Below are 24,260 nucleotides of genomic sequence, written 5' to 3'. Positions count from 1 at the left end.
AGTCTGGCACTGACTTCTTACTTGTTTAACCAGAATTTTATTTTTTTTTAATATTTTGCTAAAATTTTAATTTTGGGCGGAGATTCACTCTTGTGCAGAAAAAAATGGAAGAATTACGTCTCCTTAAGTCCTTTTGAAGCACTATGGAGAGCATAAGTGGGACTTACATGGAGTATATGCACTGGCCGTTTATATATGTGGTCTACACCTTGCACTTCAAGCAGCAGTTATTTTAAATGTATTAGGCACAGGTGCTGTGGATCAAAGATCTGCTTTTCATTTCTGGCTGTGACATGCTTCATTGTATTACCGGTTGAAGTTCTGGAGTATTTTAAGCAGCAGATAAACGAGCCTTTAACTGGATGGAAATTCTAACAACTATCATTGCCCAGGACCTGAATCACAGTTCCGCGATGAGAGTATGATCTCGCAGGAAGGCGCAGATTTCTAATGGTGTGTGAAACAAAGGGAATCTTTTTGGTGCTATTACAGAGAAATCAGAGAATAAATAAAGTATTAGTTTTACTATGTGTAGCTGTAAAACAGAAAGGTAGTGTGTCAAGTACATAAATACAAGATTCCAAAATTGGCAGGAAGATCTTTTTCTTTGAGTGAATGTCCATCTGTACCTTCTCACTCTGAGTAGGTGTCGTGGTTTAACCCCAGCCAGCAACTAAACACCACGCAGCCGCTCACTCACTCCCCCCCACCCAGTGGAATGGGGGAGAAAATCGGGAGAAGAAGCAAAACCCGTGGGTTGAGATAAGAACGGTTTAATAGAACAGAAAAGAAGAAACTAATAATGATAATGATAACACTAATAAAATGACAACAGCAATAATGAAAGGATTGGAATGTACAAATGATACGCAGTGCAATTGCTCACCACCCGCCGACCGACACCCCGCCAGTCCCCCGAGCGGCGAATCCCTGCCCCCCACTTCCCCGTTTCTGTACTGGATGGGACGTCACATGGTATGGAATACACCGTTGGCCAGTTTGGGTCAGGTGCCCTGGCTGTGTCCTGTGCCAACTTCTTGTGCCCCTCCAGCTTTCTCACTGGCTGGGCATGAGAAGCTGAAAAATCCTTGACATTAGTCTAAACACTACTGAGCAACAACTGAAAACATCAGTGTTATCAACATTCTTCGCTCTGAACTCAAAACATAGCACTGTACCAGCTACTAGGAAGACAGTTAACTCTATCCCAGCTGAAACCAGGACAGTAGGCTTATGTCCAAATGTTTGAGTCTGGGCACTTTCAGAACTAGTAGCAGTGGCAGAGATTAGCACTTTCCCTTTCTTACTTTTTCACGTCAGTACAAACAGGTGAAGCATCTCACAGGTGAAGCGCACACACGTACATACACTAGTCCTTTAATTTCTGGCAACCATTTGGGAAAGTTAAAGGTTGCTCCTTGTAAATGTATTTATGCTTGTGGCTTGGCATATGTTTCAGAATTTATTATGGCTTTTTTTTTTCTTCTTGTGATATTTTTGTTCTTTCTTTTGCCTCCTTTAGTCTAATTCAGTCAGTATTTTTGAGGAAGTAATTTTTATTTTTTGAGAATCCTTGTTCCATTTGAATGGTATGGCATCACCACCGTCAAGTAGCTCTCAAGATCTCCTGTTAGGATCGTATCCTGATACTTACAAGGGCATTATAGCAGTGTTTACTTTGTCTTTTGTAGATATTTACATACTTAAAACTTCTTTGTAATACTTTTCAACCACAGATTCATAGGGAATGGTAAAAATGGGGCAAAGATGTCTTTCAGGAAATTATCAACTTGTCATTCTTTTTTCCATCCTTATCCTTCCTTTTTTTCTGAATTACAAAGGAACCTATTAATATCATGAGATGAGAGGAAGATCTCCAGCTGGAATGACTTCTAGAAGGTTTTCTTCCCTCTCAAACCACTCATTAGTGCTATATGCAGTGCAGCAAACAGAGATGTATAGTATTGTCCCTATGTGATCTGCATTTTTTGAACCTCATAGTAGTCCTCTTCAGAAATATTAAAAATATGAATGCCGGAATGTCTTTCAGAAGCTTGGTTATTCGACATACTGTTTGTGAATAAGGTACGTTCTTTCAAGGATTCCAAGGCAGCTCTTTGCCTGCTGGGAATCTCAAGTGTTGGCCTAGAAAGCAGCTGTTCCCTCCACGAGTGAGGTCAATTTGAAGACCTGACAGCCCAAGCCTTTCCAAGCACAGGAATTATAGTTACCACCAGAGTTTCTGCAGAAACAGTACATCCTCTACGACTGACACTGCTGTCACATCTTATTCAGACAGTTGCCTTTGCAGGTGTATCTTGGAGGCCCAAATTAAGGTCTTTATCTTCTTCCATAACAGGAGAGTGACTGATTTCCTTCTTTGTTTCCAGATTTTATTTCAGGCGTTTGGAGCAAGTTTGTACCAAAACTATTATCACTGCTAATGCGTCATTACTAGTACTATATTCTACTCTTGGGAATTTCTGTATTCTTGGATGTCTTCACTACATTCCTTGCATTAGTAGTTCTTCAACTGAGAAAACAGGGTAGCTCTCTGTCCCTTTTTCCCTGAATTAGCTTTTAAACATAGTACCCTAAAGCAGGTGTTGAAGTATCTCTGCACTCTTTTTTGGCTCTTGACTGTCTGTGTACTTTCATGATGGATATGCAGATGTCTCATAGGATTCTGATTTTCCACCTTGGCATTAGCAAGCGGTGATCTAGACTATTTCTAAAATTACTTACCTCCCTCAAGACTGCTTTTAGTTCTCAGAAAACTTCTGTGAAACCTGGAGGAACTATAACTGAAAGGATGTCTCTACCTGTTCTAGAACACATGGCATCATGTTCCTTTATTATGCCCTATAACAAGCTCCATGTAAGTTGCATCCAGATACAGCTGCCTGTGCGTCCCTGGAGAATTCTGTAACGAAGTGTCCATGCATGGCTCCACAGACAGTTTTACTTTCCCTACTAGTCATGGCAAAACTTATGAAGTGTCTCTAGGAGATGCCCTTTCAGCTTCAGTTATCTTCCAGTAGTAGAACCACAGGTGGGTTTTGCCTGCATTGAGTAACCCACTGAAAAAGCAAGACCTTTTCTTCCTCAGGAAGTCACATCTTCATATCAGTGTTCTGGAGCTGAACCACACAGAACATGCATCAGACTTTTTTTAGAGACTTTGAGGTACTGCATACCATTACTGTGGGGCAGCACGGTTTCTTCAAAACCGTGAACATACTTTCTGAGCCATGCCAGCCAGGGAGCTAATGAATGAGAGATTTGGAATTACATCCTCAGCCTGCCTTTTGATACTGGGGACTCCTCCAAATTGTCGCCCTCACCCTGAATTTAAAAAAGAAATGTCAGTCTGTTGCTTTTGAGACCAGTCTGTCTCTGGACTTATTGATTACCTCATTCAGAAATAATTACCTTATTTGGTGATTTACTTTTTCTACAGTCTCACTTTTTCTAAGAATACGAGAAAACTGCTGATGTAATTACAATTGTTCCGCCCTCGTCAGCCTGTTTGTGGGACTTGCTCCTTCTTTTATTGCCAATGCCTGGAACTTTGCCCTAGGTCTTTTCATCTGCTCTCACAAGACTCAAATTGTACCTTCACTCGAACCTTTGCACTTTTTTTCTTAAAACTGCATAGTAGATGCTTCTTGTGCTTGAAGCAAGTATGCTGTTCTCTGGAAAAAACACATTGACGGTAGCAGGAAGAAGTTTGCTAGCTGCTCTTGAGTGGTGAAGTGGATACTCAGAGACTAATGAAAATGGCTTTTTTTTGCTTTGGTTAGGACAGTGAAAGAGATTCAGAGCTTCAGAGCTAATCCTCTTTACATACACTGTGCTTATGATAAGGTTACCCATTCTACATACTCCAGATTCTTCCCTAAGGTAATCCTCGGGTTTCTTGAGTTAGGAAATTAATCTGTGCTTTTCCTTAAAGCAGCTCTATACAAGGTTGATTCATCTGTTCATACTCTGAACATCAGGTATGGTTTGCCTTTTGTTTAAATTGAACAGACTCTTCATCTTTACAGCAGATGAGTCCAGATGTGCAGCCATACTGTCCACTGGATTTATGAATGTGCTACAGTAAAACCATCAGATGTTGTCTGAGCATAATCCCTGAAGGCTCAAATGACACTAGTGTCTCTGAAGAATATTTTTATCCATTAGACGTGCAGAATAACCACAGAAATGTATCCACTTTTTTACATGTGTTATCACAGAAGCTTCTAACTGATGCTGCTTTTGTCATAGTGGTCTTCTGGTTTTAATTCTCCTGGGACATTGCAACCAGCCACCAGGTAATCTGTGCAAGCTGAGATGTGCTATTCCTGTTTTCACAGAGTGAACACGCATATGGACAGTCACTCAGAGAAGAAAGAAAGGTTACTCGTTAGTAGGTGGAAGTTCTTTGAGATGTGTTACCTATGTGCACATTTCTTACTCCCTTTTCTCATCTCTCCTGGAGTACCACTGGTAGAATTTAGGGATTGTTTGGTTGTGAGGAAATAAGGTTATGATGCTTTTTGTCCATTTAAGTTTTGCGTGTGATGTACCGTGAGTCTTTAGGTTGCTGGTCGCAGGTGAGTGGTGTGTGCTCACCTATTGTGTGAACATGAATAGAGACTACGTTTTCAAGAAAATTCCTTTAATTTGATACTGATTTTCTATATTATGCCAAACATAGTAGAAGGCTTGAATTTTATTTCAATGCACTTCTATGTCTTTAGGCACATATATGCATCATATCTGTGATTTTGTAAGTAGTAAGAGTCAAAGTTAGTCCAAGTGCTGATTTGTGCTAACAAGACTTGGTTTGTGTTTTTACCATCTCAGCCATGTGTCTGCAAGCACTCTGAACTCTTCAGTTAACTGCCTTTGTGGGTTCATTCTAGGCAACAGTTTAGGTTGTCTGTGCTAAGGATGTGGAGTGTCTCTGAAAGCCTGCCATTTCACTTTCAACAGAGAATTACAGAATTTCATACATAAATCCTCTGATTCATTGCAAAACATAATCTTCACATTAAAGTTACGAGCTTTCAGGTTTGAATTATGGTTGTCTATACCAAACCTATAAAACAGCTTGTAGGAGCACCTGACTTGCTGTATTTGGTGTTAGCAGCAGAGATGCTAACCTTAAAGAGCTGACTGTAGTGAACCAATTGACCTTTGTCTGGAAACTATCCAGAAATATAAAGTGTTCTTTCCTGATGAAGTTCTCTGGTGTAAGGAAGGTTCGCTGGGAGGTGTTTTAGTACAGAAGTATAAATAATGTACTGCCAAATTAACAAAGTTGCCAGCATTCCTGGAAAAAAAAAAGGCTGTAACTATCAGTGGCATATTGAAATCTGTGATGGCTTTATGAGGAATTTCACATTCCCATTCTCTATCCTTAAAGCTGTAGCATTCTAAAGCTTACAGCATAACATTGCATATTCGTGCATATAGCGTGGTGGTTCAATGAGGGGTATCTCATGGATGCAAGAATATCTGATGAGAGCAAAATTTGTATTTGAATTAACTTTCAGTTTGCAAACGGTGAAGCAAGACAAGAATACTTTCCAGCAAATACAGTGGAGTATTACTAATGTTTCTGTATAGACTATGATTACTGAAGCTCCAGCCTGTTTGTTTCCTGTGCTGAATTTTGAGGATATCATCAAACTATGCATCATGTCTTCCCTTAATCCTGCCTTAATGGTATATCATGTTAAGCATTAAGGGAAGAAGTGAAGTCTAAAAGTCACTGATATTTAGTACATTTCAGTGTTGACAGTTGTGTACACCAAATGATCAAAAAGGCCTTGTTGCTATGTGGAATGTTATATTGCTATATTAGTGTCTGTGAGAACCTTTGATAGATGGGTAAGCTTGTTAAAGGCTGCATAGAACAATGTATTTTTCTTCATTGACACTGCTGCCAAAGTAATGGAGTTCTGAATAATGCCATTTACAAAATTTTAGTTAAAGGCGTTTAGGTTGAAAATTCAGACTTAATCCATGTCATAGAGCAAATTATCATTCCACTACAAAAAGATCCAATTTGCCAGTCCTTCAGGACTGCAGCATCTACTACACATTGTATAACGGTGTTAAATGCCATCTTCTGGGCAGGTTATTCTCCCTCTGCTGGGTGCTCTCCAAATTTCATGTGTGACAATACAAGAAAGACACTTTAACTTATCACAGCTTGAAGTAAGAAGATACTCACTACAGTACTGCTGCTTGCTACTGTTAGGGGCTGCCAGGGGGCTTCACATGCTGCTCTTGTCGTCTTCTGTTTCTGCATCTGCATTTATTTCTCTTTGTACATGTAGCTGCCAGAAATAAAGGTGAACCTTGCTGTTGTGTTCATATTGAAAAGTTGATTCTCCTTTTTCCAGGTAACCCTTCTTCTGTCCCACTGACAGTCCACTTATCTTAATCTGGCTTAGCTAACTCAAGCAATTAAAGATAAATTTTGAATGAAAACAGGAGAATAGTTTCTTCAGACACATTGTGCCAAGTCATGAGAAAACTAGAAGTCTCTTATCTTCACCAAGATTTTCCTCAAATTATGTAACTCAGATTTGTCTATTTGACTTAAATGCATACTTTTTTTTGTTAGTGAGACATGCTAGTAACAAAGATTATAAATTGAGAATGGGTACTTGCCTATGAGTAACTCTTCCTTAACTGAATTACCTAACTTACAAAACCTGTTTTTCTTTCTCTTTCTAAAGCTGAAGAATGTAGTTGTTATGCACCTAGAATCTTTCCTGGTTCTCTTTAAAGCTCCTTTATTTTTCTTTCTCTCTTTTTCTCTACCTTAATCTTCTTCCTCTCCTGCTCCTTAAGGCCTTGGAATATCTTTTCAAGTTCATTGTCCAATCTCGGATCCTTTACTCCAGAGCTACTTGTGGAATGGAGGAGGAACAGTTCCGCTCCAGCATCCAGGAGCTTTTCCAGTCCATCAGATTTGTGCTCAGCTTGGACAGCAGGAGCTCTGAGACTCTCATCTTCACACAGGTTTGCTATTTTCTACACTTTAACTGGCAAACCAAAAGGCAGCTATTTTCTGCACAGGTAGGATATATGGGCACATGGCAATTAAAAGCAGGTTAGTAGAGTTTTCCCCCTCTAACAAGCTGATGATACTGGAAAACAACATAGCCAATTAATGTTATTAGACAGTAGCTTTGCAGCACTTCACAGATACAGGGGAGCTGAGCTGCGGACTCTCAAGGGGAAAGTGACTTGTCACATAAGAATACAATTTTTGCTCTTCGCAAAAGTAAACTGCATTTTCAAGTCTCTCATATGTCTTTTGGTTGGCCTCAAGAAATTTTAAATCTTTAATTGTGGTAGCTTAAGTCAATACTTAGGGTCATAACTTCTCTACTGTGATGTTGCTCAATTGATGTACTTGCAGTCAGATAAACTTAATTCCAGCATGCTCTAAAATTATGGTCAGAATCATATGCAGCCTGACCACAAGCATACTGTGATACCCACACTCGCATTTAGTATATTATTTTGAATATGGCCCAGATGGCTGCACGAAGAATTCATGTGGGCTTTAAGATACTACTCAAAGTGAGTAAGCATGCTGCTAAGTTTTGTTTCATATTTTAAAGACTGCTGTACTAAATTACAGACTTCTGTATTTAAAAGTTTTAAATAGTAATGTCAAATGTATTGTGTGTGCCTCAGCTCACAGCATGTCAAAATGGACCACCTAGAACTTCCTGGTAATACGAAGGTGATTTGTAATCACTAATTTACTATTTACAGATGTTTTGAACACCTACTGTAGTTTGCCAAAGAAGCAGTTGCTGTGAATGTTGCAACAAAATGGAGTGACTCCACTGGTTAGGGAAGCTGCCAGCAGTGTGAGCTCTTTCTTAAGAAGCTGCTCTGAAAGATTTTGAGAACAGCTGCTCTAATCTTTTTTTAATCACCCATTAGAGGGTATAGTAAGATGAGCCAGAACATGAGAAATCAGTGCACAGAATTTTGCAGGCAAAGTGACAGTGAGTGGAAACAGCATCTTATGAATGCAGGCTGTCTAGGGTTCTTCATTTGTTTTTCAGTTGTGTTGATCACAAATACAGAGGGAGACGAGATTTGAGGATGGGGTTATTTTCCCTTTTTCTTTTTGTCTCTCTCTCTTTTTTTTTTTTTTTTTTCCTCCTTTCTCTCACTATGGTATTTCTTACTTTGGACGTTTGTAATTTGTAAAGCCTGTCCTTGTTTAATCTTTGAAAAGTTTACTTTTTGTTTCCCCCTTGCCACTATGTTGCCCCTTGATCCCAATTGCCCCGTAGGCCTCTCAGCCTGGAGGGCAGGCGAGCGGAGCTGGGACATGTGCCCCACAAAAATGTGGTGGTACTTCAAGGCCGTCATTTAATTCTGTAAGTAATGATCCCCAGAACTACACGAGTATTTCATCATGGATGTTCTCAATTAATTCCTTTTCCCTACCCCAAACCTTCTTTTCCTGTGTATAAACTGGAATTTAATGTTCAAGTGGCTGGTACTTTAAAACTAGGAAATGTGCAATATTTCAGTAATTAATGGAACAGCTTATGGCATCCACACACTGAAAAGACAGTACTGAGGGTGTATGCAAGATTATATATGTCAAATTGTTAAGGAGAGCCAAGGAGATGAGGTACTAGTTCTGGAAATCTGGACAACTGTTAAATATCTACAGAAATCCTTGAAGCTGTAGCAAACGTAATTTTCTTCACACTTGTCCTCTTATCCAGGATATTAGAGAGATCTCAATATAGTTCTTTCCAGCAATGAGATTAAAACTGATTATGTCCTTCCCTCCAGGCAATTAGTTTGACATGAGTAATGTTCCAGCATATTTTAGGGTGTTGTACAAAAAAGGGCCCTCCAAGGAACTGATGAAATAACATAGCTGTTCCTAAAGATGGCTCCAGAGCTTCCTGAAGAGTTCCCGTGAGGATCCTTAGATTGCTACTGGATATCCTAAATCACCACAGAAATCCTTCTGCTTTATAGTAATAGAAATAAGTTTAGGAAAACTGTAAGGATTTGTTGGGCCAGTGTTGTAATTTCACTTGTATTATGCCAAAGATAAAGATGGTGACTGGATTTGTGGCTGTTATAGCTTTTCAAGAGTACCATGAGCTATTTAAATGATTCATATTTGTTTACTTTGTTAGTACATTGTATGTATGTAGCAACAAATAGGTGACAACACCCAGGAGGCTATGTGGGTTTTTGTGTAATCTGAATTGATTGTAACAAGATGAGATGTTGAGAGAGATAACGAGCACGAAGAAGAACGAGGTAAATTTATATTCAGAATAATTTAATGGGCTCTGCAGTGTTAGTTGTAAAAATAACTTAGGCTTTGCTCAAAGACTATTGAATAGATATCACTGTTGTTTGAAGGAAAAGATACTTTGAGGAAGGACTTGGCAAAGAAGGAAGCTGTGTATTATATGGGATTTGGATGGAGAGGCATGCCGAGTGTCAGAGCCAGCATGGGAGAGGTACGGAAATGTTTATGCAATGAGAAAACAAAAAAAAATCTGTGAGGAAAGGAGAACTTGCAGATTAGAAGAAAATACCAACAGGTGGTGAGACTCTGGCAGGGTGAAGCTGAACAGAAATCTGCAACGAAGTTTGGTAGTTCTGAACTTGTGCGGGAAATCAGTGCGGTTTGTGTGGAGAGCTTCAGACAAGGGAGGTGGGAACAGCAAGAAGGGCAGTGTGTGCGGGGCGGGGGGTGGATGGGAGTAAGGCAGCTGAATCAAAACCAGACTGTGCAGCACTTCAAGAAAGCAACCATCTAGGGATTTAAGTAGTTACAATGAGGAAACAGGTGTGGACCTTGGGTAGGATGTAGAGGAAGAAAGAGAGGAATTTTAAAACTGTAGAGGTGTGTGGCAGTTGTTAGGTATGACACCAAGTCTGTGGAACTTGAGGACAGGGTGATGCATGGAATTTTCTACTGGCATGAAGAAATTAATTGAAAGACTGTGAAATAAGAGATGAAGAGTTTGATGGTTTTGTTGTTGTTGTGCTGATGTTGTTTCTGCACTTTAAGAATCACCTTCAAGGATAGCTGCAGCTTACTGGAAATATCCATTACTGCAAGAATCACATGCACACTTACTTGCATGATGTGATGCCTCTTTCACATGAAATTGCACCCCACCCCTGTTGCACAAATACCATAATGTCACATGACAGTGCTGCTATGGTTAAGGGTCTGTCAACACATTCTTCAGAATATTTTCTGAAGAGTTTTAACTGTCTTAGGTAGTTGCTAAGTACAAAAAATTGGTACGGCACTCTCTAATCAGAAGCAAGTTTTATATTTATTGAAAAAAGTAAATCAACAAAAATGGGCTATTTTCTGTTCTTCAGGTACCTCAATTTTTTTCTGTTTTATAAGCTGTGTCCTAAAATACAGCCTTTTGAAGCTCTACAGCACGTATGTGCTCAACTTATCGTAAGACTTAGTATTGCAGCAGTGCTTGATTTTTATATACTATGTGTGATTTGTGATTTGTTCACTATGAACTTTAGATATTGCAAAACATTAACACGAGCCATGGTGCACCATTTAGTAGCTTTATGCAGACCCTTAATTCAGTTTTATTGTTGTTTCTATTTCACTGCATTTAGCTGCAGTTACAGAATTCAAAATACTCAGCTTCTTCATTTACTTTTTTCAGGCTGCTTTGCTGAACTCCTTCCCCGCTATCTTTGATGAGCTGTTGCAGATGTTCACTGTGCAGGAAGTAGCAGAGTTCGTGAGGGGTACTCTGGGCAGCATGCCCAGTACAGTACACATTGGGCAATCAATGGATGTTGTTAAGCTACAGTCTATTGCACGCACTGTTGACAGCCGCCTGTTCTCTTTCTCAGGTAAGACAGAGGTATCTGAGGTTGAGTCTTGCTGCTGGGAGTAGGAACACGTTACATTTACTTTGCAGTTGCTTTGTTGCAAACAATTCATTGCTGAATGCCAATAATCTCGGTAATTATTTATCTTGGTGGCATCATTGTTACATATATTCACTGCGGGTGCTTTTAAGTTTCCCTGTGGTAGAAAATGTTTATAAATCCATCATGGATAAATTGTGGTTATTAAAGGTTGATAAAAATACGTACGTTAACAAATCAAGTCAATTATTAAAACCACCAAATCTCACTTGATACTTTGTATTAGTCTTCTATTGTTGTCATGGATAGGAAGATAACCTGCTTTCCAGCAAGCCTGTTGTCTGAGAAAGAGCAACAGGGAGGTAAAGTTATGTGAGAAACCCACCACATTCTTTTAAAGTATGTTTAATCTGTACATTATAACTTCAATATTTCTTTAGCTCAACATAGTAGTAATTCTTGAAGTATTCTTTAAAGTAAGTCTTTAAGTATTCTTTAAGTAATTCTTTAATTGAATGAAGAAGGGTTGGAGATTGTGAGTTTATTTCATACATAAAGGTCTGAATGAAAGAAGTTATGAAGGTAATAGTAGAGATAAAAAGCACCATTGGACTTATCTTCCCTGTAGTGAGGAACTCAAGTTAGTGCACTCAAATTATTCTACTCAGTGCAAGGCGAGAATGATAACACAGAATTATGTTTAAACCATCTATTGTAATTGTTTATACACTTTTTTTTTTCTTAAATTTGAAATTCATCTCAAAAAATACCAGAGTGTAGAGAATGAGCAGATTAGTCCAAAGGTGGCTGTGAAACAGGCAGTTCATGGGCAAAAACCTCCCCTTCTGTCGTCTCAGTAAAGCCAGGTGTAACTTTGCCCACAGGGTCCAGGGCTTTACTCCTTCCCATTAACCTTCATTTCTCCTTTACAATGACACTGGCAACTAATGATGCTTTTACCTACTGCATAGCACCATGACATCTCACTACAGCATCAAAAACCAGAAAGAAAGCTTCAGCATTGCAAGGCAGCTATGACTGCATAGATGCCGCATTTTCCACCCAACATAATGGTAGACTCCTATCCTATTCCTTCCCATGCAAGCACGACCCGATACTCCCAGGTCAGCACTCTCTCCCATGTCCCATCTGCCCCTGGGAAGATGAATCTAGCTTCCAAAGTTATCTTTTGCCTGCCCACCCTACCTACTCTTTAGGTCTTGCAATTAAAGGAAGATACATTCTCTTTTTCTTTCCTCCCAGATGATGATGACTTATTTTCCTTCTGTCTCTCCTATCAGTCTGTTTGCTGACATCTTGCCACTTTTTTCCTCTGTCTTTTATTAATTTTTTTCCTGTTTTGCCTACTGTTTTCTGCAGTTGCTGCCTGCTTTCCCTTCTTTAATAAGATTAAGGTTTGTAAGCCACCTAAAGGAGAAGAATTAGCCAGTTTCCAAAAGGCATACATTGGAGAAGCTCTATTAGCTGTGACAATAGAGCTGGAAAGCAACACGAAGTGAGGAACGGTTTGCACAGAAGAAAATCAACATTAGGAAGTATCAGTTCACAACTGTTGTTTCCAAGCTGAATCACTATTGAGAATATCATGTATACTGCATTTCTGAACTTTTGAAGCTAGATGCACTATTCATTCATTAGATACGGTTGTTAGAAGCGTAGTGTACTACAATCTGTACAATAGAAATTGCACCAATTAAACATGCTGTATATCAGTAGGCTAGTTTGGATACCAAAAAGCTGCTGGCTGGGATGGTTGAAATTTAATGTTCTTTTGGAAGAACTGTGATCTGATTTTCCTTCTCTCAGAGTCCCGGCGCATCCTGCTACCTGTAGTTCTTCACCACATTCACCTTCACCTACGACAGCAGAAGGAGCTGCTTATCTGCTCTGGGATCCTCAGTAGTATCTTCTCCATAATCAAGACCAGCTCTTTGGTAATCTGCTGCTTGATTTTTTTTTAAATTTTTTTCTTTTATTGCACCACTGATGTAGTAAAATGAAGACTGAGGGATTTTTATAGGTTAATACAGGTTTTTCAAAGATCCTTTTAAAAATGAAATCCTGCTAACTTTCTGTCAGCAGGAGAACATCTGAAATGAGGGTCTGCTTTTGTGTGTGTGACTCAGAGCATTCTGATTACACAGTGTTCTTGCTGTTAGGAGGGGAAAAAGCATACGCATTTACCAGGTTTGACAGTGTTTAATTTTCTTCATCCAAGCCCAGAACTTAGATGTCAGTGGAGTTTAAAAGCTCTACACAGCTCTAGGACTTGTAGTTCTGCAAGAGACAGTAACTAGCACTTTGTGATTTGTGTTAAGAGAATACTCTAAAATTATCCAATCAATGAAATCACACTTCTGGAAATTGCTGCTGAGTTTAAACACCCAGCTTTGATCACCATAATACTCTGATCTCAAATGGTAACTTGATCATTTAAAGCAATGCTCACAAACAGAGAGTGGTGAAGTTTCCCCACCTGACTCTAAAGGAGGAAGCTCATGGTGCTAAATATAATTCATACCAATGTGCATTTCCAATTACAAGTTATGGTTTTGTGTGAAAGGAATGAGATGACAGGTATCATGGTAATAAGGTAAAATAATACTGCCATGGAATAAAAGTTCCTGAACATAACTTAATCCCATTGTGTTCTAGAGTGCATGCAGACCTTTGATTATAGATTTACCTTTATGGCTGTGACCCTGAATGTTTCCAACAGAGACTGACGAGGTAACACACACACACACTGGCATCACAACAGTATCTGGTACCAATGAGGAATTTGATTGTACTTCTTTGAACCTGTTACGGAGCTCTCTATCAAAATGAGTTTGTGGTATGGCTGACTCTGCAGAATTGTCTTTGCCAATTCTGTTCTCTCCGGTTCTAACTGTCTGTTTGCTCACCACTTACTGTAGGAGGGAGATGTCGTGGAGGAGGTTGAGATGATGGTGGAGAGCCTCCTGGATGTGCTTTTACAAACTCTGCTTACAATCATGAGTAAATCGCAGTCTCAGGAGGCGGTAAGAGGGCAGCGTTGCCCGCAGTGCACAGCAGAAATCACTGTTAGTAACTAACAATCAGTTTCTATTTCCTGCTTCTCTAACCTTTGGTTCAGTCCCTCACCACCACCGGCACCTCATTATCATCTCTGCTGCATGAATGCCCAGGGCTTTGTCTCTTTCCCTTAATAAGCCACAAATCCATTCCTTCCTGTGTGCAGTAGTGAGGTCTGCAGGAAGCAGTGGAGCTCACGAAGCTTTTGTGGATTTCCAGGTTATTTTCTTGTTTGTCTTTGCAGCTGTGAATGAGAGTTATTGTTTAGAACTTGAGGCATATGCTAGCTGGGTAGCTGCCTAGGGCTTCACCCCTAAAAAGGTATCATCAAGGGCTGTATGAGTATCAGGCTGTGATTCCTAAGACTGAGAATACCATAATGCTCAGTGGACAAGTCCCTTTACTTAATACCCTGGAGAGCTCCTGTCCAGGTTCACTGATTATTTCATGCAAATGAAAGACTACGTACTTTTGAAAAAGAAATTAACAGATCCAAAGGCAAGTGAGCTGTTGAGCTTGGTGGGAGAAGAGGGAAAAGCCACCACTTTGTCCAGACTGACAGCGTAGACCCAGGGGAAGAAATTTTTTCTTTGACATGGAATGGAAGAGGAGAAAAAGAATAAAATATTGCTGTTCAGCTGCTTCTTTTCTGGATTTGTTGCCCTTTTCTGTTCTAGCCTATTTTAGTCTATTTCTGCTTGCCAGAGTCTCTAATGCAGCTTTTGCACAATGAATGGTGTTAAGCTGTTGTTCAGAACATCTCTTTTTTTAGACTTCCTTTTTTATCAAATAGTTGAAACCTCAGAGGTATTGTTGGGGGCAGATGTACACTAAAGTACACTTCTCACAGAAGAGAAAGGTTGTATTTTCCCATGTTAGCTCAGACAGAGTAACAAATGGTAGAATCCTAATTAAAAACAAGAAAATTTAGTAGTTTTCAGACATGTTCTTTGATACAAAACAAGAAAGGCGCTAGCTTGCAAATGTCCAGTAACACCTTAATTTCCTTTTATTCCTACCATTTGACTTACTGTTATTTATCACACACCTCACACATAAGAGCACACCTTTTTTCCTAATGAAGTTCAGCCCTGTAAAGTTTATTGGAAGAACCTATGCCAAAGCTTCTGGGTACATGCTTGAGCCAATTAGAAAAAGAATTAAAATGGAATGAACAGTCCCAAGTATAAAATCCCCTTGTGTTTTGAATTTCTATTTCACAGCACAGTGATATGTGTGAACCTTATCATATACCGCTTAGAAAGTATTTTGTATGTTTCCCAAATGAATTGCTCATTGTCACAGAAAAAAATAGTGTTGTGCGAGGGACTGGCAGTCAAAAGACATAGTCCTTAACATTCTTGGCACTGCCTTGCTTGTTATCTTGGACAGATTGCTTAACTTCTCTGTGCTTTGCTTTCAGATATGTAAAATGGGGAACTCATCTTTGGAAAACACTTTGGGATACTGTGGTAACTGGTTAGGGTGCATCTGCTTTGCAGGCCAGAAATGTAATTGTAGCTCATGTAGGCTTACCCAAACTATATTCAGCATATCTTACTGGAATACTGTTAGTACTGTAGCTATGACAGCACATAACTTGGTGAACACTAATAAGCCAAACATTTACAAGATTCCAGACACCTTCTGTAGCCCATACTGATCCAATGCTGTCATCGCTATACTATTTTGAGTATATGAGCCAATTAGTTTAAATAATTCCTGGTATGTCTGCATGAGCTGCAGTCACACCTTTGACAGACATAGTACATTAAGTAACTGAAAAAGGTGATTGTCAAAAACTGCATGCTTGGAGGGCTATTCATTAATGTCTGTATTAATAATTTCAAATTATTTTTGTTTACACTACAACATTGGTTAAAAGACCCTTAAAACTGGCATCTGTGGAGGAGCCTCTAAGAGGTGTATTCCTATGTATTAACAGTAATTCAAGAACTGTTAACGTGCAGTATTTTTAATCTCTGTGCATGTCAGCTTTCCTCTCATAGGCATTGGGGCCATTTCAGACCCCTCCCTTTATACCCTACCCCAGGTTGAGTTTTATATTTATGAAATTTCAGATTGTCTGAATTAAATAGTTTCTCATTTGGTCAACAGGGAGAATATGTCTCCTGCCTTTTATCTTTGCTTCGTCAGATGTCAGACACTCATTTCCAGCACTTACTGGACAACTTCCAAAGCAAGGATGAACTAAAGGTACAACAGAACATCATGTTTGTAGGGCGATTCACTCAGAATGGGAGAGCAGGGGGAAATCCCTCCAGCATTACTTGCTCTGCTAATCATTCCCATTCACTGGCACTCTATTCACAGACCTTCCTTTCGCTTTTATAATAATAGGTGTTGTGTTACAAAAACATTTAAGACCACAGAGCACTGAATTATCTTCGTAACAGCAAATAAATTCCCAAGATAGATGTTATTCGACATAAAAGGATATCGCTATTGCACCATATAGATAGAACATAGAGGAACACAGGTTTTTTAATCCTGCGAATGTAAAGTCAGTTGTTCTATAGCTTTTTACTAGAAGTTCAATATGCACTGGAGCTTACTGACAAAGGGTGTTGATTTTATGCCAAAAGAGAATTTCAAGCCTTTTCGGGGATACAAATGTCTCTAGCAGACGAAATCTTTTTTGGGAAAGCAGTAACCTTACTACTCCACTTGCTGCATGCTTCCCAAATTTGTGCACATTAACTTAAATTATGGCTCTCCTTGAACAGAAGGGGTTGGTGAGGGCTACAGACCCCTGGTGGCTTTTTTGCCACTGACATTTTGAAATGGCACATCTCAAAACAGCAGAAACTAACTTTTAATCTCAACTTCCACAGGAAAGAGGAGTATCTCTGACAACAGTCTGTTTAAAAGGCAGAATAATTTCATAAGTAAAGACAAGATTTTATATAAAATGCTTTTGATTAGCATAATCAAGAAAACAGATTAATCTGCAGCTGCTGGTGATTTTGTAAAATTTTTTTTCCTATGTGATAGGAGTTCCTCCTGAAGATTTTCTGTGTATTTCGGAACCTGATGAAAATGAGTGTCTTTCCTCGAGACTGGATGGTGATGAGGTTGCTCACCAGCAAGTAAGTAGAGAAACAGGTATAAACTGTTGACATTCCTTATGGGAATTTTTTCTCCTCAGCTGGGCAGTTAAAACCTGTCATGCAGTGTGTTTCATCAGACTGATCGAGACAGGAATTCTGGAGTGCTCATCCTCATTCTGCAGTTATTTTAACACTCTGGACCAAACTGGGATTTCTGTATTTGTTCTGTTTCTTAAATTCTACCAGTATGCACAGGTATCAAAGAGTTAAAAGTTTAAACCCAAAGCTGAAGTAGCTACATTGAGGGTAAAAGTGGCACAGCAGCTATCATAACACATGGCAAGAACAGCTAGCCACACCAAGTGGTATTAACCAGCAGGCCTCTCAACTCCCTTTCTCAGTAAATTACTACATTAAACATCTGTCTCTTCCCATAAACATCACTCCTTAACCTACCTAGAAGGAGGACTCAGTTATTTTAGAAAAGGAGGAGCAGACCCTAGCGATGACACCAAGTGCACTACATACAGAGTTATTTCTCAATTAAGTTGTCATCTACCATTTTAATGCTTAATTTTATCTAATTTTCTTGCTTCTGATGGGTTAAGTACTATGCTGTTCAGAATGGCAGTAGTGTGATGAACACAGGGTGGCTGGAATTATTTACTAGTTTCTTTAGATAAACTAGCTGTAGAATTACCACTGAGTAACTGACACTGGAGGGGTTCCCATTACAAGAAGTTTTCCTAAAGGCTGAAGGCTCAGCTGAGCTGTACGCTCTGTGAGTTCACCGTGCTAATGAAAAGTGAAAGAAGTGGATTTCAGTATTTCGAGCACAAGGATTAAATGAAGTTCTATAAGAAAAGAAAAATCTACATGAAAGAGTAGTTACCTCAGATGCTGTAGGCTACCTAGTTCCCTTTGGCATAATTTTGCCATAAACCTTTAGACTGATAGGTATCTTTAGCGGTGTTACTGGAAGTACTGCTTGCACGTGAATCAGAAACGTGCTGTTTTTTTGATTCTGTTGTTGCCTTAACGACACGCTATTTATTAATTCCTGAATTTATCATATGGCTTGATTGCCTTTTGCTAAGGTGTATTTAGCCACCTGCAAAAAGATACCAGGGAATTCAGAATTGGCAAAATACTCACAAATATCTTGAGTTGAAGTGTGAGCCAGATAAAGGACCATTGTATAGCCAAGAATGAAAATAGCTCAAACTTTTTGAGTTGCTCTTCTCTGGAAAAAAAAATAATCTTTCTGCTTAAAATAGGAGGAAGATGGGTGTATTCTTTCATTTCACTGGAGGTAATATGGCCTAGCTATGCAAAATAGACAGGATTTTAAATGCTCCTGTGTAAATTCCAAAAGTTACAATAATGATGAAAATTCTTAATCTTATATCACTTAGTACAAATTGTTTACTAAAACATAGATAGGTGACTTCTATGCAAATCTAGCAGTGATTACATGAAAAATGCCCGTCTCTGTCCATATAGTAAAATCAGCACCACAAAACACTGTAATATGTTATACTCCAGATTCAAATGTTCTTTTTTTCTTTTCTTTTTTTGACTGCAGTATCATAGTTACAACAGTTCAGTACCTGTCTTCTGCACTGCATAAGAATTTCACGGAAACGGACTTTGATTTTAAAGTAAGAACTGATGCTCAGAAAATGTTATGACATCTTTTTAAACTAGCAGTAACAAAGGAACAAAAGCTGTTCTCTACATTAGCTGATTATATTTGCAGCATTTATTTGAGTATCTGTGAGGAAGATGACCTAACTGATAAAAGACAGGAATTTGAATCTGCTGTGGAATTGAGGGGAAGTAGGACAGATACACTGTGAGATCAAATCAAGAAAATTGAGGCCCTCATAAAGGAAATGAGTATCTTCATAAGCAGTGGAGCTAATGAAGCATGCTGTCTTACAGATTCGTGGTTAATAAAATGTGAACTCAGGCAATGCTTTTCCTGAAGTGGGGGCATTCATGATCTTCCTCTCCCAGAGGTCTCTCTTTCTGGCTGTTGACTTAAAACTTGGAGGAACACAGTATCTTACAGAGTGTTTTCCCTCTGTCTGATGTAGTTGAAAATGGGCAACAAGTTCATGCTACTAAGGGAAAGCTGCCAGACGTGTACCTAAGCACACATACACACAGCAACGATGGCAAAAGCCTCATTTCTTTGGGAAAACAGACCAAATTCTAGGGCTCTCATTCATGATACAATGTAATCTCCGGGGATTTTTGAGGGATATATCTGTTCAGCCTACAGAAAAAACAACTTAAAACTTCACTGAAGTCACCAAGTTTATTCATTTTTGAACTCTGGTGCTAAGAGGAAAGCCCAGTGGCATTAACTTCTTGGGGTTTTTAATTTTAGTTCCTACCAGGTTTTAAGTAATCCATTGGTATCCTTAAGCGTTTAGTATCTCAATAGTTAAGATACACATTAAGTTACATCTTGATTACAAAAAGGAACAGTCTGATTCTACATATATGAAGGACCATATGTCTTCCTACACTTGCTTAAAACTTACTCCCTGGACTGTAATGTTATAAAACTTCCTTCCTGTGTCACAGGTGTGGAACTCTTACTTCAGCCTGGCAGTTTTGTTTATAAACCAGCCAAGTCTCCAACTAGAAAATGCCACACCAGCAAAGAGGAAGAAGATTCTGGATAAGTAAGAACATGTTTTGTTGGGTTCCCAGCCTTTTCTGCCACCTCAAAAATGAGACTTCTTTTTTACCACAAGTCCCTGTGATTTATTATGGAACTTGGGATGTGTAAATGCTTGGGAAATAAATAAGTAGATCTCCTAATACAGTATTCAGTGATTAGTTGAGTTGTTTGATATTCTTATGTTGACTTAAATGTAAATTTGATTTTTTTTTTTTTTAACATCACTGCCTTGCCAGCTTTTGTTCCATTAGGCAGTTGTCTCTCTCATCTCTTTCAGATATGGCGATATGAGAGTGATGATGGCATACGAGCTCTTCAGCATGTGGCAGAACCTGGGTATGTCTCTTCCTTCTCTGTCCTAACAACCAAAGCCAAAGTAAACCTGGATTTCTGTTGGAATTTTTTTTTTTTCAACTTTTTGTAGCATCATAGAATACTTAGTGTCTCTTAAGAGTTGTGAAACCAGGAAGCACTTCTCTTCTCCCACCAAAAACTCTCTTCTGCACTGTCTCATCATATTTTTTTATTTGAAATAATACACTCCTATGAATTTGAATACTTTTTTCTCAAATGTGACAGTGGAAGATTTTGGTTATTTTGACACATCAGTGACAGTTTTTAATGTATTTGCAAATATAAAATCAGCTTTCTCTAATTCCTTCAACTCTGCTGCAGTCAGGTTCATATAGAGATATACTGTTACTCTCTGTCTGATCCATGGCTGTAAAGTAGAAATTTTCACAGCTATAACCAACTTTATAATTTTCTAGATGATTCAAAAGCCAAAGTTGTCATGACTCAAAATTTTAGAATCGTAGAATCATTTAGGTTGGAAAAGACACTTAAGGTCATCGAGTCCAACAGTAAACCTAACACTGCCAAGTCCACTGCTAAACCATAGCTATGTGCATTTGATAATAAAGCCCAGAAGTGGCATACAGTAAAGCTTCTTTTTTGGTGTCTTCAGGTATCTAGTATGCCTAACAAATTTTACGTTACTACTTTAAAACAAACAAAAAAAACCCTAAAAAACAAAATGGAAAACCCAAACTAAAACCCATAAAGGCCCTGTCCACAATAATGCAACATTTGTGATAAAATTTCAAATTTTGCAATTCATTTGATCTTTTCCTATATATTTTAAGAAATAAAGCATATTACAAAATGGGGAAAAATACATATTGCCACAGGTCTCAAAAGGTAAATAGAGATTTTTCATCTAGGACTTGCGCTTTTAGAAGTGTGCTGCAGCAGTCTTCGGTTTAGATAATTCAGGATTTTGTTAATAAGAGCCAAGTAACATCTGTACTGCACCAGAGCAAGTTCAGCTAGGCCAGTATCCTGTCTCCATCAGAGATTGAAAATGAATACCTGTGGAAACGTTTGAGGACAAAGGAAGCATATAGTATTCTAAAGGAAAATAAAAAAAAATGTTTGCTGATAGAGATCACAAATACTACAAGGTTCTGAGAACAGGTAAATCATTAAGAGAGCAAAGGAATGATACAAATCAGATTGGATAACTTGATAATGTGGCTGCAAGCAATATATTCAAAAAGCCAAATATGAACATTTTATTTGTAGGAATATATGTAGGAGTGCTATTCAAGAAAACAGAGACAAATGTATCATGCTGATAATCGGCTGAATGGGAGCTACCTGTAAAATGCCACGAGTAAAAAAGATACCATAATCTTTGAGAAAATACATAAGAATCTTGAGTAAGAAAAGAGGGACAATATTACTGCCACAGTTTTTTCGTAAGTGCAGCTTGATTCTAGAATAGTTTGCCCGGTCCTGCTTTCTACAGCTCAAAAAAAAAAAAACCAAACCCAAAACAAAGACAAATTGGACAGAGTTCAGAGAACAGTCAGGAAGATGACCGCAGAAGTGAAAAAATGCCTTGTTATAAAATACTGAATAAGCCTGACCCATCTTGCACAACTAAGATGATACAGCCAGGCTTGATCACAGTTTCTAAGCATGTGTGTGAAGAACAGAAGGCTCTCCAATGTAACAGAGATCAAATAACCAGAAAATGATGCTAGACAAATGGAAATGAGAAGCGAGAAGCCCGTTTTAGATATGTAGATACAGATATTTATCACTGAATGTTGTTCCAAATATGGCTATTTTGATTCATTCTCTGTGACTGTGCAGTTAGCATGCCACAGAAGAGATTGTTAGCAAAATGCCTTGGGTTTGTGTTGCTGGGAAGCAATGCAATTTGGTCCTAAGTCAAGGTCAGTTACAAAATTGAGACTTCGATAGCACTGAGGATGAAGAGCTCTGTAGTTCTTTGAAATCTATGTATGTTCTATTAAATACCATTGTTCTCACCAGCCCTTTCAAAATCTTTGTCTTCATCAATCAGAGGTATCTGTGGCCTCTTTTGCCCCTAGTTAGTATGTTTTAGTTTGGTTATTTTTGACAGTTTGAATTCCTTTGCAAGTAAAATGCACTGACAGTTTTTGCTGGAGGCTTTCAGAGTGAAATTAAAAATGCTTTTAGAGACTTTGCAAGGAATGGTATAAAGCAAATACTGTTTTTCCAGTCCTTTCAGGAAAAGAATGTGTTTGCTTTTCTAATGCTCATGCCACTACTCTGTATATGTCATTACTGCAGGGGTTCCCTGTTTTCTCAGTGACAGATAATGAAGGCTTTTATTTAATTACAGTTTTGCTTTGTGTTGTACAGGTGAGCATAAGATTCACTTTATTCCGGGAATGATTGGCCCCTTTCTTGGTGTTACACTTGTTCCACAACCAGAAGTCCGGAATATCATGATCCCCATCTTCCATGACATGATGGACTGGGAACAGAGAAAGAATGGCAACTTCAAACAGGTGAAGTCACTTCCCAAGCATTTGCAGTAGTCTTTTTCTTGCTCTGTTTGCAATGTCCAGCTGGAAGCAAGGAGTTTGTATCTGTTGATCCATTTCTGATTGTGAAGATGACGTTGTCATGTAAATACATAAAAATAGAAAATTTGAAGCATAATTCACAAAACTATTACAAGACTCCCAAGATTATTTAAATAGTGCACTTCACAGCAAGCTACACTTCCCACGAACATAGAGAAGAGGAGCGATGTGTTCATCACATCGGAGATGAGGAAGAGAAAAGAATTTTTTAAGTGCTGGGCTCTCACTGCTCTCATTGGTTTCACTTAGATTATTAGTCAACCATTAAATGGGTCAGACTGAGAACAAGAAATGGAGGTGTAAAGATTTAGCCAGTATTTGTGAAAACAGTGGTCTTTGCTTCTCTGTCTTCAATTTCCAGCTAGAAAGTGGTATTGTATAATTAAATAATTATACTATGCTTTGAAACAGACTTTGTGACTGTATATTTTTTGAGAAATTGTAGTAGCTCTCCTGGAATGGTTTATGCCCAAACAACAGTTCTATAGTTTCCACCTGCTGTGAGCTCGGATTGCAAAACAAGGAGAGGAGTCTTCATCATTTTGTTGCCCACTCAAGGTCAGAGAATTGCTTAAATTTTCCACTGCAAAACAGATCTCTGAAGTGCAAAGTATTAATAATGAAGGATTGGTTTGGACTGGATCCTCAGATGACAGTGCTTCATTGTCATTGTGTTTGCGGTAATACTGGGGGCAAGTATCTGCAGATAAGTGCTCTGAAGGAGTAAATCCTTTTATTTAAATTATCATAATTCATGTGATTATTTATTATTCACACACTCATTAAAATGCCAGATGTAATTAGTTGTTCCAGGAGAATAACAGACCTTTTCCATAACCTGACCTATTAAAGGCTGTGCGGAAAAGTATTACCAGGAGTTTATGTTTTCCTCTTCAACTCCCTTGATTATTACTATTATTATTATTTACTACTATTATTATTACAGTAGCATTTGATCATGGTCCTCTTTTTGCTTGTTTTAGCATAACAGTAGAACAGTCCCTGTTTCTGGCATTTACAGTTATAAGTACCTACAGTCATCTTCAAGTTTCTGGACCTGTTTATACTTGCTTTATTAGGATGAACTCTTCTTAATCTTCATTTAATTTTTATACTCACCAATGTATTCTAAACTAGAGCTCCAAGAATATTTCTTGAATTACCTGTGGAGCAAATTTCCACACTGTTTTATGAAGCATATATTGTAACTTTCTAAGATTAAAGACAGAATAATCATCCGTATTAGTGAGACTGAAATAAATAGTTAAATAGCACAAGATGTATTAAACCTTATTAACATTAGCTGCTGGAACCAGGAAGTTATTTGTTGTCCAGTATAATGCTAGATAGCTGGACAGATGCATTACTGATTTCTGTCAAGTCATTGTAGATCACAAGCAAAGAGAAGGTAGGGTTTTTTTATTTAGAGCTTCTCTTTTTGAATACTGAATTGGTTGTCAGAAAATATAAAAATCCTGGAAATTCATTTTCGAGCCCTTTTTTTATTTTCTTCAGTAGCTCATGTTTAACAAGGTTATTTTTGCAGTGATACTGGATAACAAT

The 24,260-nt window shown here is 38.5% G+C and overlaps 1 protein-coding gene across 16 annotated transcripts in view; it reads left to right on the top strand.

Moving 5' to 3' along the window:
• The window catches only part of DOCK3 (dedicator of cytokinesis 3), a 229,496-nt gene that overhangs the window by 161,814 nt on the left and 43,422 nt on the right, over positions 1-24,260 (top strand). For 9 of the 16 annotated variants that reach the window (XM_052776401.1, XM_052776411.1, XM_052776403.1 and 6 more), the window contains exons 23-33: positions 6,856-7,026; positions 8,325-8,411; positions 10,719-10,911; positions 12,757-12,884; positions 13,869-14,015; positions 16,126-16,224; positions 17,023-17,117; positions 18,664-18,739; positions 19,674-19,774; positions 20,051-20,109; positions 22,471-22,619. In XM_052776401.1, coding sequence (XP_052632361.1) covers positions 6,856-7,026; positions 8,325-8,411; positions 10,719-10,911; positions 12,757-12,884; positions 13,869-14,015; positions 16,126-16,224; positions 17,023-17,117; positions 18,664-18,739; positions 19,674-19,774; positions 20,051-20,109; positions 22,471-22,619 — 1,305 coding nt within the window. The remainder of the gene's footprint in view (positions 1-6,855; positions 7,027-8,324; positions 8,412-10,718; positions 10,912-12,756; positions 12,885-13,868; positions 14,016-16,125; positions 16,225-17,022; positions 17,118-18,663; positions 18,740-19,673; positions 19,775-20,050; positions 20,110-22,470; positions 22,620-24,260) is intronic. The other 7 variants (XM_052776406.1, XM_052776413.1, XM_052776404.1 and 4 more) reach the window with 3 other exon arrangements.

This window comes from Harpia harpyja, chromosome Z (genome assembly GCF_026419915.1).
Source record: "Harpia harpyja isolate bHarHar1 chromosome Z, bHarHar1 primary haplotype, whole genome shotgun sequence".
NCBI lineage: Eukaryota > Metazoa > Chordata > Aves > Accipitriformes > Accipitridae > Harpia > Harpia harpyja.
Note: the sequence above shows the minus strand (reverse complement) of the source record. Positions and strands in the feature narration are given on the sequence as shown.